Source organism: Spea bombifrons, chromosome 4 (genome assembly GCF_027358695.1).
Source record: "Spea bombifrons isolate aSpeBom1 chromosome 4, aSpeBom1.2.pri, whole genome shotgun sequence".
In the NCBI taxonomy this organism is placed as follows: Eukaryota; Metazoa; Chordata; class Amphibia; order Anura; family Pelobatidae; genus Spea; species Spea bombifrons.
This window is the reverse complement of record NC_071090.1, coordinates 105,912,092-105,926,773: the sequence shown is the minus strand read 5'-3', so window position 1 is coordinate 105,926,773 and position 14,682 is coordinate 105,912,092. Positions and strand designations below refer to the sequence as shown.

Below are 14,682 nucleotides of genomic sequence, written 5' to 3'. Positions count from 1 at the left end.
ACGTATTTCATTGCCGAGCGCGAACTGAAACCCTGGAATGTATGGAAGAGAAGAAGAAAAAAATGGCTCCCTAAATTTAAGAAACGTGTGTTTTTTGCCCGTTTTGGGTTAAGCGAGAAGAATAAAAAAAAAAAAAAAAGCTTTCTGACAGACGTCAAAACACTTTCACAGCATCACCGAAACCATTTAACGGAGTAAACATTTACGCCTCGCAGGGTGGGGGGGGTGGGGCAAACATAAAATACCCAATTACTTAATTAAAACTTCTGTCCCTTTTGATCGCTTGTTTTCTGACACTGCTTGAAAATAATTTAAAAAAATAAACTAAAATAAAAAAAAATAAATAAAATAAAAAAAAGTCAACGGGTCCATCGCGGGGCTGGGTCACATTCCGATAAAAACTGCTGGGCAGAAAGCACAGGAAATAAACAGGGGGGGGGGGGGGGCGTCGTTAAATAATTTTGCTAAAAATATTTCCCCACGTCCTCCCGGCCGCTGTGCAGCCCGTTACCGAGAATGTCCGTATTCCTCGAAAAAGCACACGACAGGGTTCTGAAGGAATGGGGCGCGCGTGCAAGTCCTCCCGCGCCGATGGTTAGGTAGGGAAATAGATCCACCGCATGGGTGGTGGTGGTATTTGACACACAAAAAAAAAAAAAAAAAAAAAAAAAAAAAAAAAAATATATATAAATTCACAACCCGCCTTGATGCACGGACACTAAAGGAGGATCCACAACTTACTGCACTACGCAGTAGGGGCCGCGGCTACAAGAAATGATTATTCTATTAGCTCCCAATTATATGCCGACCGCCCCCCCCCCGACATTCCCAGGACAGAACTCTCCCCCTCCCACAGCGACCCTGCCAATGATAACGGCCGATCCACGAAGCCAAAAGTCGTGTCCTCTATGGGTTCCTAGCTTCCCACCCGCGGTATTCTAATCCTCCCAACCCGCCAACATCCCCGTTACGTAGGGTTCCAGTCCTTTGCTGAATGAGGTGAACAACTTGATCCTACCACCCCTTCATGCGACATTAAAAAAAAAAAATTACTAAAAAGATCTCCGGATAGAAGGGTTGTAGTGTTTTTGTCTCTCAACTGAGGTTTCTGGAAATTTGGGTGGAAAAGACTGGTGGGGGGGTGGTCCTGGCAGCTCCCTGAAACCCCTCTAAAGACTGAATGAGTGGGGCGTACGACACCATTCTTCCCAATGACCTCATGGACCAAACAGGAACCTAGAAAATAAAAAGAAAAGGGGTTAAAAAAAGTAGGTAGGCACATACGTGGCATGTTCCTCGACATCATTAAATCAGTCCCTCCACCGATAGACCCGTCTCACCTCCCATGCTGGGTATGTGTATATTTTCTCTCATTTTTCTTTTTACACCCCGTAGAATGCAGACAGACGTTCCTTCAGCAGCGGTGGGAACTGCTCCGAGAACTGGTTCCAGTTCTCTTCTCCAACCTGCTCTTTAAAACCGTGCAAAATCTGAGAACGAGAATAAAAAACCACCAATCAGGCGCCACGGAGCACAGAATTAAAAATATACAAAATATACAATATTACGGCTAGCTTGCCACATTATTTTCTTATTTGTACTTTTGGGCAGGTAAGTCGGGCGGACGCCGTACCTTGTAGAACATGTCTCGGAGATCATCTTTCGGGCTCACCCACGATGCCACCGCGTCGCAGAAAAATATAAAGTCCTATAAGCAAGAATATTAAGGAGGTCGTGGTTACCGAGATATAGATAGTCCTGGCAAAAATAACCCTAAAACCAGAAGGTTCACGTAACGTGGTCCCACGGCACCCGCGCCTCTGCGCCCCCGATAGCCAAGCAGCCCTGCCTGGATACAGATTTATATCTATTAAACACGTCGCGGGAATTAAACCGCAGACGTTTGGATAAAGCAGCCAGCAGACTGATGAGGGAAACAATAAAATATACCTGGAGAACCCCCCCTGGATTCGCCCCGATCATAATACAGATCCCCCTGAACGCGGAGTCCTTTTCCTCGTTGTCACGAATATTTCGTAGCGATGTGCACCTGGGGACGGGACGTCAAAGAGAGGGATGGATTAGGGCAGACAGAAAGGAGAAGTAACTGCGAACAGAACAGCAGGATGGAGAGACCTTTAACACGACTTACAGGAGCCAAAAATGCCCCCCCCTAAAAAAAAAAACCCCCCACAGAAAATAAAATGGAATTCTGATTCATAAACCCCTCTAACATACCAGGGTCTGATGAACTGCTGCAGCATGGGCGCCACTTCATGGGGGCAAACACAGCCAAGGCGTCCGATGGTTATGGCTACAAATTGGAGGAGAAACCATGAAATAACCCGGTGTAACGGAGTTCAGGGAAGCGCTTGTCTACGCCGGCAGTAAAAGAAAAAAAAAAACGGAACAAACCTGTGTTTTCCAGAAGTGTTTTGGGAGTGTTTGGCCGATTAATAATTTCTACCAGATTGTTTAGGACCATAGATACGTACGGCTGCATTTCGGCCCCTGGGGAGAAGACAGGATTACTCAGAAGATGTTCATATTTTATACTTTGCTCGTTACATGGAATTTCAGGGCGGTCGCCGGCACTCACCCATCTGCATGCAGATCTCTCCGATGGCCCACGTCGCGTTATTACAGACGGAAATGAACTCCGGATTCAGATTCGTGCCGAGAATGGGCATAAACTCAGCTGCAGAGAAGATTATTTATTAAAATTCTAACTGTATAAATACAGATATTACTGGGATCCACCCCAGAGGAGCTGCACTGTGTATAATGTAACAGAAAGGGGCTGTATAAATACAGATATTACTGGGATCCACCCCAGAGGAGCCCCGCACTGTGTATAATGTAACAGAAAGGGGCTGTATAAATACAGATATTACTGGGATCCACCCCAGAGGAGCCCCGCACTGTGTATAATGTAACAGAAAGGGGCTGTATAAATACAGATATTACTGGGATCCACCCCAGAGGAGCCCCGCACTGTGTATAATGTAACAGAAAGGAGCTGTGTAAATACAGATATTACTGGGATCCACCCCAGAGAGGCCCCGCACTGTGTATAATGTAACAGAAAGGAGCTGTATAAATACAGATATTACTGGGATCCACCCCAGAGGGGCCCCGCACTGTGTATAATGTAACAGACAGGAGCTGTATAAATACAGATATTACTGGGATCCACCCCAGAGGGACCCTGCACTGTGTATAATGTAACAGAAAGGAGCTGTATAAATACAGATATTACTGGGATCCACCCCAGAGGGGCCCCGCACTGTGTATAATGTAACAGAAAGGAGCTGTATAAATACAGATATTACTGGGATCCACCCCAGAGGAGCCCCGCACTGTGTATAATGTAACAGAAAGGAGCTGTATAAATACAGATATTACTGGGATCCCACCGCAGAGGAGCCCCACACTGTGTATAATGTAACAGAAATGAGCTGTATAAATACAGATATTACTGGGATCCCACCGCAGAGGAGCCCCACACTGTGTATAATGTAACAGAAATGAGCTGTATAAATACAGATATTACTGGGATCGTGTGATTTTCTTGCGATACACTTACAGATACATGGTTTCACATGTAGAAAGCAAGCCTTTGTCAGATCACCAAGGAGAGCAAACGAACTTTGTCGCACCTCTGGCATAATGTCCTAAAAAGAGAATGAAATATAGCGGATAACTCGTATGCGTATAACTGGAAGTGAGGATAACGCTGACGGGAATTGGAACGTAGTTAGATCTTTCTTACCTGCATGCACTGGAAGAGAAGGGTCATGATGTTGCTTCTAGCTACCAGCTGCTCTACGTGGCCACCGAGCCCCTCAGCAAGACCGCTCAGCAGGTCCAGGGCAACAATCATAAAATCCTTATCGGGAGCTTCATACTGATCTGGATGTTGACTGTACATCTGCCAGGACCCCAAAAAACACACATATATATCAATGATAAATAGCGCAAGATGGGTCTTATATAAGATGGGTTATATCCTGGGACCAACACAACCTTACCCCCAGCGCCTTCTGGACTTTACTCACCATGGCCTGAGCAAGGGTCTTCTGCACCAACGTGACACAACGCTGATACACCGGCTCGCAGTACGGGAGGAACCCGCTTTGCAAGGCGGTGGCGATGGACGACAGACACTGGGAAGAAGCAGCCGTTGGTTAGCGGGACGCATTTACCAAGTCTACATATCATACAGCAGAAGATGCAGGAAAGTTAAAATTAACATCGGGCGTAGAGCTCTGTCAACAAGATCTCCTCACACGCGCAAGGTCTACGTGCGAAGCTCACCAAGCGGCAGCGTGACGAGTACAGGGGCCACCAGGTCGGGGTCAGACAGTATGAATACGATAACCTTCATTTAGAAAAATCAGATTTCTGGTTCTGCATCATGCCCCAAATATGCATGCATTGAAGCTGAAGGCAACAAGTACCGGGTCCTGTGACAAATAAATACTCACCTCCAGGAGCGGAAAGAGGTCCTTATCTTCATCCTTCAGTTCGTTCCATTTTTGAATAAGGGGAGGCATCAGTTTCTGGATGTACTCCTAAAATACAACCCAACAGCGAGAGTCTGTTACAGGATATGTCACGGATGTCAGCGGAGCGATCTATTCCCATTTTCTACCTAATCTAAGCCTGCGCTCTGCAACATCCAGGGAAGGGGAGGCCGGGTATATATACACCATACCTCAGCTAGCCTCTATTGTGGGTAATATGTGAAATCCATGAGTATTGTAGAATAAGTTTAAGCCTCAGATGAAAATTTAGGGTTCCACTTAACGTTTTAGACACTCCCTACTTTTTTAGTCCAAAAAGTCTGTAGATTGAACTGTATGTCGTGCATTTTTAATGATGGCAGCCACAGGACTCTGGATCAGACAGTATGAATACGAAGGATATCATTAGGATTCAGTCCGTACATCTGCATCACCTCCAGAGCTTCGGTCACCCTCCATCGCCAACAGGGGTGACCCTGGAGCCGAGCGGGGGAACGCTCCCTACATTCACGACAGTAAGAGCCGCTTTGGGGCGGGTTCGGTAGACTAGTCTGACCCGGGCATCGGAAGGTACTCACCGGCTGGTTCAGATGGTGCCCCACAGAATCCGCCAGCGTCCCGATGGCATCATACAGAATCAGAAGGTTCTTGTGCTGGTATTTCCCAAAAGCGAAGACCAGAGTATCCAATATGAAACTCAGGTACGGCACCAGCTCGGTGCAAGCCTCTTCTTCCAAGGTAGCGAAGGCACTAAACGCAAGTCAAACACAGATCGCAGTTAGTATCCCAGGAATTATTAAGAAGCGTGGACTCTGCAGGGGTCTGCGCCAACGGCCTCGACCTCTATGGCAGTCCGCATCACTCTGCGGACCCCGTAACAGGGGGCCGTTTCTGGCAACGCAACTGGCAGAAGTAAAAAGCAAGCGCCATAAATTAAATAAAAATTTACACCAAACAAAACCAAAGACTGCAATAGTAGGTTGTGGTTCGCTTTTCTCAGAAATCCAATTTAAAATGCTAGAAAGCACCGTGGCTGAATTTATTATTCAACTGCATAAAGATTTCATTAAAATAAACAAAAACATTGCATACGATATTTGTTAAGCGACGCCATGTTAGAGGCTTTAAGTGATATAGTCAAAGAGTCCGTGTATTTATACAGATCCCTGGGTTATGAAGACAAGCGACCGTGCATTCTATAGAACACGAGCCACGCCAACCAGATGATCCACTCTGAATCGTACCTGCAGGCCGCCTCTTGCACCCTCTTATTACTGTCCAAGATACGTTTGAGAAGTTCGGTCATCAATGGCTTCAGGTAGAGGTCGGGAGGCTGGCTAACCACCCAGTGGGCATAACGGCTCAGGGTCCAGCAGGCAATGGAGCGGACTAATGCCTTCTTATCAGACAGGCACTGGATCAGATGGGGGATAAGTTCTGGGAGGTACGGAACCATGCCCTGCATACAACCTGGACACAAAGGGAGAACGTGTTAAACCCATACTATATATTGTATCAGGACCCCCATACACAGAGAGGAGCCTTCGACATCAGTCATCCAAAAAAATAAAAAAAAAAACCTGAGTACACAAAATAAGTGTAATTATTATTCTTTGTGAATAAGCCATTTTATTTTGCTGTGCAATGGAGCAGAATACAGGAGGGGGCCCAAGAGACAACTAAGGTTAAGATCCTCACAAGAACAAAAATGTTTAAAAGCTGGTTATTCCCGACAATGTGGGACTTGGCAAATTTTTCACTATTAACTAGAAAAATACATTTTTTGCCGATATGGTGAAAGAATGGTCTGTGCGCCAGACATTCTTCTCAGACAAGAGACGCAGTATGCCTACTGTTAGCCGTTAGGTTCCCCTATATTACATACACACATATATACATACATACACATAGATTGCATTACCTTCTGCAATTGCCCCAAGGACCAGGATTCCAGACTCTTTAATGACCCACTCAGGATGGAAGAGGAGCCCCTTCAGGAGCGGGAGAAGGTGAGGGAGAAGTTCCTCCCGAAATACATTGGCTAGGACATCGAGAGCAGCCGCAGAACATTTCCCTGCGGGATAGAGGAGCGTCGTACGGAGGAGGATTATTTTCATTCGTATTCTGCGCACAACGAGTATAACCCAACCCCGAGCCCCTCTGCGGATCAGACAGTATGAATACAAGAACCCTCAGTTTTCATCAGGTGAAAGAGCTGCATCATTTCCCAGGGAAGCCGTGCGCCCGAGCCCACCGCACCCAGACCCCAAACACTCACTCAGATTCCAATCAGACAACGTGTCGTCGTCGTCATCCTCATCATCGGCGTCGTCTTCTCCCTCCGTCCGCGCCTCCTCGTGCTGCAGCGTTACGGTGCGGGACTTGTGAAAGCGCGGCTTGATGTCCTGCTCGCTGTCTGGGACGGTCTCATCCTCCTCCACATCACCCTGACGGGAAACACAGAATTTGCCGAGATATTCAGCAGACAGACATGCGTAGCTGGAGGACGCTTCTCGAAGAACGCCTCTGAACGCCGGTGGGGCCGATACTGCGTGAGACCTCAAGGACGTCTGGGGAACTTTAAATTAATTTGGGGTTTGTAGTACGTGCAGATGTTTCAACTCCTTGACTTAGCTCAGTATTACGAGCGGCCTACACCACGGTGCAAGAAGGGCTAAGCTGGCCCTGGACAATGCATAGTACACTCTGTTAGACAAAGCAATATCCTGACCCCTTTCCCCACAAAGTGTGCAACAACCTTAACAAGTACACTAAAGGAAGGGTATTCTCCAGCGTGCGATCAGGGGGGCCAACCGTGGACAACTCACCTTCAGCAGAATGATGTCAATTTCATTATATTTCATCCCATTCACCAAGATCGGTATCAATCTACAAAAACAGAGAAAGAAGAGGTTTTCACCAGCGGCCCGTGGGTACATACTATAATACTACAGCATTCCACTACAGACAAGTGTGATTTAAATGGCTTTTAGCAGAACTTAGAACGCTTTATCTTACGTCTCTTCACAGTAATGGAATCAGGGGAGACTTTGTTTAAAGGAATAAGCGACTTAATAGGGAGGAATAATCATGCAGAGCCTCAGAATAAGAAGTTCCAACACAATTACCTATTTTATTCTATTAAACAGAAAATTAACATTTTAGGGTAAGCGAAGTATCTACGCGAAGCACTCACTGCAGAAGGTGGTTGGACAGGGCGTCTTTGCAGATAGGCTGGTCAGCCAGCGTCAGCCAGAACTCGCAGGCTTCCAGTGCCACGTTCTCGTCGCTGTCCTGCGTCCTTTGCAGCATGTACTGGGGGGGGGGGTCAGAATTCACGCATCAGTAATTTTTACAGACCATCGCCCAGGGCCACGACCCAACCGAAAGCTCGTTCCCTACCTGGATTATACTGTGCATGTGAGGAAGCAGCCGGTCTATCCGCACCTCCAGCAGCATGACCAGGGCCCGGCACACGTTCTTGCGAACCTCAGGATCCTCATCCACGGCCAGAGCAAACAGATGCTAGAATAAACCCGGGACAGTTACAGCCGGCTCGTCTAGAATCAAGTCCTTAGAAGACTAGCCATTCAGCAGATCAGACAGTATGAATACAATGACCTTCAGCTAACATCTGGTAGGAATGTTCTGCATCACGTCCAGCGAATGAAACATATGGTGCCAAGTACAATGCGTACCGGCAGGAGTCCCGGATGTATTGCTGGAACTCACCTCGATGAACGTGTCTATGTTATCCATGAGAGCCTGGGCACGGTCCGTGATAAACTGATTAACACAGGCGATGGCGTGAGACCTGGCGTGGAAGAACAAGCCATTAACAAAGCGGGATGTTATACAAAGGAGCGGCAAACCCTTTTAGAGGGGGCGCTGGGAACAGTTTATATAAACAAACCTGATTTTGGGGCTGCAATGCTTGAAAAACTGGAGGAACTTAGGGATCATGATGTTGAGAGGTCTGTTGAGAGCATCACTGTCCAGGAGCTCTGAGGAATCTTCGCAGATCTTCTGCAAAGCTCCAAAAGCACCCTGAAGAAGACAGAAGATACTATCAGAATGAGCATGGACAAAATCAGTTAATTCATGCCCTGTCAGGGCTTTATGATGATGCGTGTAAAATAATTAGAAGGTTCCTTAGATCCGGCCCGCATCGCATACCTCACAGGTGTTGTAGTCCTCCGAGTTGAGCAGGTTGCACAGCTGAGGTAGGAGCTCCGGCCAGGTCTGCAGCTCACCTTTTGAAGCGATGGTGGTGATGAGGATACCTGAAAGAAAGGGAGCGGGATGAGCATACGACGGAACGTCCGACGCTTCTTCTTCGGACCTGGTGTCAAGAATTTGCGTACGGTCAACGGGAACACAAAGCTTACACGACTCGTGCTCTACAGCCATTGATCCGGAGATAGAGACTATACAACGTGTATCAGATGACTGGCTTTACCGCACGGCGGGCGGGCGAGCATTTTGGGGTGAAAGCTTCAGCACCCCAGCCCTGGCTGGATCAGACAGTATGAATACGGTCACCTTCAGCGTGCATCAGGGAACATCAACTGCATCATTTCCAGGAGATGGACATTTGGCTACGAGTCTAACCACACCTAAGCAGAGCGCCTGCGCGACCCCAAGGAGCCCGGAAGGGAAGGCCGCTCACCGATGGTTGCCCTGATGAGGGATGACGAGTCTCCAATGCTGTTTAGACATTCTTGCTTGATAAACTCCGACACCGGCTGGGGGAAGCTCTGATAATGCGCCTTCACATTGTTCTTCAGGATCAGCCCGCTGAGCGACCTCGTAGGTTCATCTAGAAACATGACATCATTAGGGCACCACGATAATCTCCGCTGAAACGCTGTAAATTTGGGGTCACTGTTTCATTTTTATTTCTATGATATATATATGGTTTCTATAGGGATTTTTTTTTTCATGGAACAAGGTAATTTAATTGTATTTTAGAGACTGTTTAACTTTTAGGGTCTTTACATTAAAAATTATTTACTAAAATAGTAAATTTAAAAAGCCTCACCTTCAGATTTGAGCCGCGTCAGCACAAAAATCAAGTAGTTGTTGAAATCTGGGTATTGGTTCAAATGTTTTAGTTTCTGAGAAAAGGTTCAGGAAAAGTCCGAGGACAGGGAGGGGGAAAAAGGGGACAACCAGAGCCAACCGAAAACAATCAGCAACTTAACAGGGGAAAGATAACGGAGGCAGAACAATTATGCAGATACTGACAACACGAAGCCAAGATGGCTACTCTAATATATAATTATACATATACACTATAGCCCCCCAGTGCTACCCACAGCGTCTCCCATGCGAAACATCTCGCAGGGCAGATACGCCCCATCTTCTTTCCTCGGCACCCCAGGCGACCGTCGGACGTTGCCCGCTCCAGTCCTTAAAGGTAAATAAATGAAGGATACGTCCTGGACCACCCGCTGTGTAGCCGTGTCTGGTGACTGCGAGTCCTTAAGCAGCTGTAAGACCTGCTGCAATCCTTCCTCATCAGGGCGCCAGTCCATCGCGACAGCTACTGAGCGGGGAAAGCCGAGCGTTAGACTTACAGCCACGTGGTCAGAGCTATACATCGTGAATATACGATAAGGGAAACTAATAATATTCTTCGGCTGTATGCTCGTTAGTGAGTGGATATTTAATGGATACATTGAATAGAATGCAAACAAATCTAACAACCCCCCCATCCAAAAAAATAAATAAAATAAATCTATGTACCTCCAGGCATGAAAATGTTACAAGAATGTGGAAAATTTAGCGTTATCAATTCCCTGCCCTTGAGTTCTCTGCTTTTTCCTCCCACATCATTTTAACAGCCGTCGGGGGAAGAGAAATCAGGCGGATGCCGAAACAGGAAGCAAAGCTGGCTGCTCCCGCGGCACACACTCCACACCATTATTCATTCATTCACCCAACCGTAACACGTTAGATTGGGGAAAAGTGACCGATATCACCCACATATTAACCCCTTATCGGTACATCACAGATACGGCATTACACTCCCCCCGGGGGTCTTTAATAAAGAGCCGAGTATACCCGATGCATGCCGCTAACATCTACCACAGGGGGCAAAATGCTGAGAACCGCTGGGGCAAACACCGTGCTCTTCCACGGTCGCAGACGGCGGAGATAACCGCAGCGATCTGCGCGACATCGTCTGTTAGAAACTACGCTCCTTTACATCTCTCAGAAGAGAACGTTTTAGAAGTCATGGCTTCCCGCCACAGAGCAAACAAACAATCTGCTCATTGTCACAAAAAAAGCAGCCGCCATGTCCCAAAGAGCTCCCGCAGCATTATCTTTATTCTTCTTAGATACATAATGTAACAAAAATATTAAGTCGCCGTCTTGCTGGCCGGTACGATCTACCCGTTTAACGCATACGATAGCCGAGGGGTCCCTTTAAATTTCATGCTGTCTCTTTTGCCGCGTCTTTTGGGGATTCTGTGGAATCCCCCCCCCCATCATCATATACATTTAACCCCCAAGCCCTCAGCTCGAGCTCGGGGGAGGGCTGCGTGGAAAGGGGTCCCGCTGATTCCAACAGGCGAGCTTTCCTGCCACGGGATTGGCTGCTTCAAACAGCCAATCAGCGGCAAGAATAACCTGAACATGGAGACGAAGGGCAGCATCTTCCGAGTCAGGCGAGTGCTTTATTATTTATTTAATGTATATTAAAGTAATCAGAGGGTTCGGGATGTTCACAGAGTGCTTTAATAGGCATTCTTCTATAGGGCGGCTGCCGATGACATTAAACTGGCCTTTATTGTAAGGAATCACTCCAATCAGACACATTGTTGCCAACTAAAGTGGATACTACGTGCGAGTACATACAAAACTACAAATAGGAAACAATAACACACAAATATATATATATATATATATATATATATAAAAATCATACATACATACACATCAAGGATTTCTGCTAAGGACAGAGACCGCTTATATCTGTGGTCGTTGGGGTGCGCGTACTTTTGTATGTTGATTTCTTGTTTTAAGATCCATCCAGGTACAGATTGGAAAAAAATTATGCTTTTAATTTTATTTATTTTTATTTTAAAAAAGTGGTGTGCAAGGTTACTTTGGACTAAAATATTATTCTTCCCCTTTAGATCGACATGAAGCGTGCCCGTTACCCGCTAGAATCTTATCGTACGTTTATAGACTACCTTGTATTTTTTGCCTAATAGTTTCGTGTTTCTAATTCAACAACCGTAACGAATGAATGAATGAATGTTCGTAGAAAGGCGAACAGTGATTATAATCCACCACAATGTAATATAACACAAGAGCAGGACCCGCAAACCACACGTCAATTAGTGTGAAAGTATTACATCATCAATACGACTCTCCTTGAAATACTGTCAAATTACTTATATTCCACAAATAATCATTTCCCAGAAGGGATTACCAAGTGGATACATCTGTAGCTACATCATATCCCCATCTATACAGCGCACGGCCCCCCGGGGTGCTAAAGGGCATCTAAAGTACCAGAAACACTATTTACTTCTATAGAACTGCATCTAGAGGGAAGAGACTAACAGAACGTTCCGTGACACGAATACATCAGCCATACGGTAAGCGGGCCAGGCATTATAACCCAATATGCCATACGGCCTGTACTAGCCTACAGCCTGATATACGGGGCCCATACACCCGCACCAGTATGAGGATTAAATGGGTCAATTGGTTTCTACTCCAGATCAGACAGTATGAATACGAACACCCTCATAATAATAATAATCAGGGCAGTATATATATGCATCACCTCTGGAGATTTACCTGCTGATATAATAAATATACGGGAATCACCCCTTCAATGTAATAACATATTATAGTAAATAAAGCCTAACTTATTATCTGTAACCACTACTCCCCACACTAACTGCTATGATTTATTGCCCCAACCTATGGCTAATGCCGTCCAGTTTCATTAACAAAGATGCCCCAGAGCCGCTCAGTAACATCCCAATAGAGGCTTATGTTAACCTCTGCAGCCAGCATTGTTATTAAAGCCCTCACTGCTTCTATTTCCCCCCAAAATAGTCAAACTCCTACAGCGTGAGGGTCCATCCTCAGTGAGCAGGGAGGGCTTGGCCAGCCCTGTGTGATGTATAGTTAAATCAAATTCCAGTGTTGGCCCTTTATAATGATTAGTAACTCCCCTTTTAGTGAATAAAGCCCAATAAATATAGAGATATACTATCAGGATGTAAGAAGGTTTTAAATAATAGATGGGAAAGTTGGGGGCAGCTTGAGAATTAAAGGGTTAAAGTACTACATTCTAGGAGCCCCAGCAAACATTTATGACTATGCATTAAAACTTTAGGAGCCATAGCAACCGAGCACAGGCCGAATATATACAAGCACATGTCTATACATTCATCAGAATACTGGGGCCACCATTGGTTTATTGCCACCTGCAACATGGCCCCCAAGTACTGGGCCGCCGGGGTATCCCTGACCCGAGCTGCTAACACCGGCCGGTATACTAACACTACGGCCACCTCACACCCGCATCAGCTCTACCGCCCAGCGCGAAAATCCACCCCGTCTCATCACGGCCTGCCTTCCTGACACCCCATCGGCCAAAAGTGACCTCTTTCCCCGTACCGTTCGTCCTCACTCCGCGGTAATAGCTCCCGGTATCTCACCTCGAGGGGATGGAGGAGACTCGCGGGCGGCGGAGACACATAAAGAGAGAGCGAGCGCGGGCTGATGACGTCACCCACACCCCTCCGACCAATGAAGTATCGCTCAATAGGTGGAGCCGGAACAAACATGACCCTTAGCAGCCACCGTACCCGCGCAGGATTTAAAAATCTTACTCTGCCCAGTCGCGTTCTGGTCACATGACATGGATAAAGATGACGTATTGCGGCCGCCATCTTGCTTGAGGAAATATTTTCACCTTCATTTTTAACTTTTTACGTCTTGAAAGTTCGACAGAAAGCACTATTTTTGTACTTGACTTGCTGTAACCTACGCATAGGGAGCTATTATTATTTACGCAGACAATATATGAACGCAATGAAGAGGCGCTTATGGAAAATGTGCAGTGTGTGTGTTCCTACCAGGGGTTTTAGGCTGCTCTGTATAAAGTGCTTAAAAGAAGCCTTTATTTCGCTCCTATGCTACCGGCCTATCAGTGCTTGTTCTTATGTCACATGACATTTAAGCATTTCCTGAAAAATTATAAGCGAACCTATTTTTTTTCCCCCCGAGAAGCGCTTTTCGCATTACGACCTGCGCGTGCCACGGGGCGTCACGGAGTATGTTGGATGTGAATACTCATTCGATAAAGTGCTTTAGTGCCGCGTGTAACGTTATTCTGCCCACAAGCTGCGTTTACACGTGAATCCGTGAAAGTTGCCCATGCGGTAACCCTGCTCTAGGGCTTTACACGTATGTAGCGTGTCGTGACGCCATTGTTACATCATGTGAGCAGGGTGCCGTGTCATGTCATCGCCCCATGCATTATAATGTACCCAGCTATTTCTAAAAGTGGCCCTAAAGCCTCCTGCCGGTAGCCACAAAGTAAAGACCCAACAGGACGCTTGGTCCCCTGGATGCCTAAGGCAAGGAGGCCTTAATGCTTAATGTATGGACTCAGTCTGAATGCGCACGTATGTTGTAGGTACCCCGGATCATCAGCATCCTCGCCCGCGCATCTCGGGAATATAAATTTGCTTTTTTTTCACTCCCCTTTTTCCAGCGACTTCTCCCTGGAGGTGAACTTCATGTACGGAGTAACCCTAAAGTGACCACGACATATACGTTTCACATCAACGTACGTAAAGAGCTGCCTCGCGGCGCGGACCGGTCACGGTTATTTATCTCACATGCCGCAGATGGGAGAGAAGCATTTCAATTAATGTTTGTCCCTTGGGTGCTAAAAAGCGCCTCCCGAAAAGATTTCTTGGACCTCCGGATTTTATCTCGTTTTATCTCTTAAGCTTCGCGAATCTCTGTGCAAACAGAATGAGAGCGTCCCCTCGGCTCCATCTGGTAATTCCGCGTGACAGATGGGACGGAGGGATGCGGTTTTTCTCTCTAAAGATCAGATGCTCCAGTAATTAGACGAGCTAACGAGCGAGATGTTATTATACGAATGTATGTC

The 14,682-nt window shown here is 46.5% G+C and overlaps 1 protein-coding gene and 4 non-coding genes across 8 annotated transcripts; all 5 read right to left on the bottom strand.

Moving 5' to 3' along the window:
* Window positions 1-1,363: 1,363 nt before the first annotated feature.
* On the bottom strand, window positions 1,364-13,263 carry TNPO2 (transportin 2). Of its 4 annotated transcripts, none has more exons than XM_053462533.1 (24): window positions 13,217-13,263; window positions 9,965-10,071; window positions 9,568-9,643; window positions 9,196-9,345; window positions 8,703-8,809; window positions 8,440-8,573; window positions 8,259-8,340; window positions 7,929-8,051; window positions 7,723-7,841; window positions 7,355-7,415; window positions 6,805-6,973; window positions 6,448-6,600; window positions 5,771-5,996; window positions 5,105-5,276; window positions 4,488-4,574; window positions 4,059-4,166; window positions 3,773-3,931; window positions 3,587-3,674; window positions 2,600-2,698; window positions 2,416-2,511; window positions 2,239-2,314; window positions 1,951-2,050; window positions 1,634-1,708; window positions 1,364-1,490 (listed from the first exon to the last, which is right to left on the bottom strand). In XM_053462533.1, the coding sequence occupies exons 2-24, from the start codon at window positions 10,061-10,063 to the stop codon at window positions 1,383-1,385; spliced, it is 2,667 nt and encodes an 888-aa protein (XP_053318508.1). In that variant the 5' UTR covers window positions 10,064-10,071; window positions 13,217-13,263; the 3' UTR covers window positions 1,364-1,382. The 4 variants fall into 4 exon arrangements, with proteins under 4 accessions (XP_053318508.1, XP_053318506.1, XP_053318507.1 ...); XM_053462531.1 differs by having other exon boundaries at window positions 9,965-10,074; window positions 13,176-13,259; XM_053462532.1 differs by having other exon boundaries at window positions 9,965-10,074; window positions 13,217-13,242.
* LOC128492977 (small nucleolar RNA SNORD41) lies at window positions 4,354-4,425 on the bottom strand. The gene has a single exon (XR_008354183.1). It is a non-coding gene; the product is annotated as a small nucleolar RNA SNORD41 (small nucleolar RNA).
* LOC128492974 (small nucleolar RNA SNORD41) lies at window positions 4,899-4,966 on the bottom strand. The gene has a single exon (XR_008354181.1). It is a non-coding gene; the product is annotated as a small nucleolar RNA SNORD41 (small nucleolar RNA).
* Window positions 6,689-6,756, bottom strand: LOC128492978 (small nucleolar RNA SNORD41). The gene has a single exon (XR_008354184.1). It is a non-coding gene; the product is annotated as a small nucleolar RNA SNORD41 (small nucleolar RNA).
* LOC128492976 (small nucleolar RNA SNORD41) lies at window positions 9,041-9,109 on the bottom strand. Its single transcript, XR_008354182.1, has one exon. It is a non-coding gene; the product is annotated as a small nucleolar RNA SNORD41 (small nucleolar RNA).
* Window positions 13,264-14,682: the final 1,419 nt, after the last annotated feature.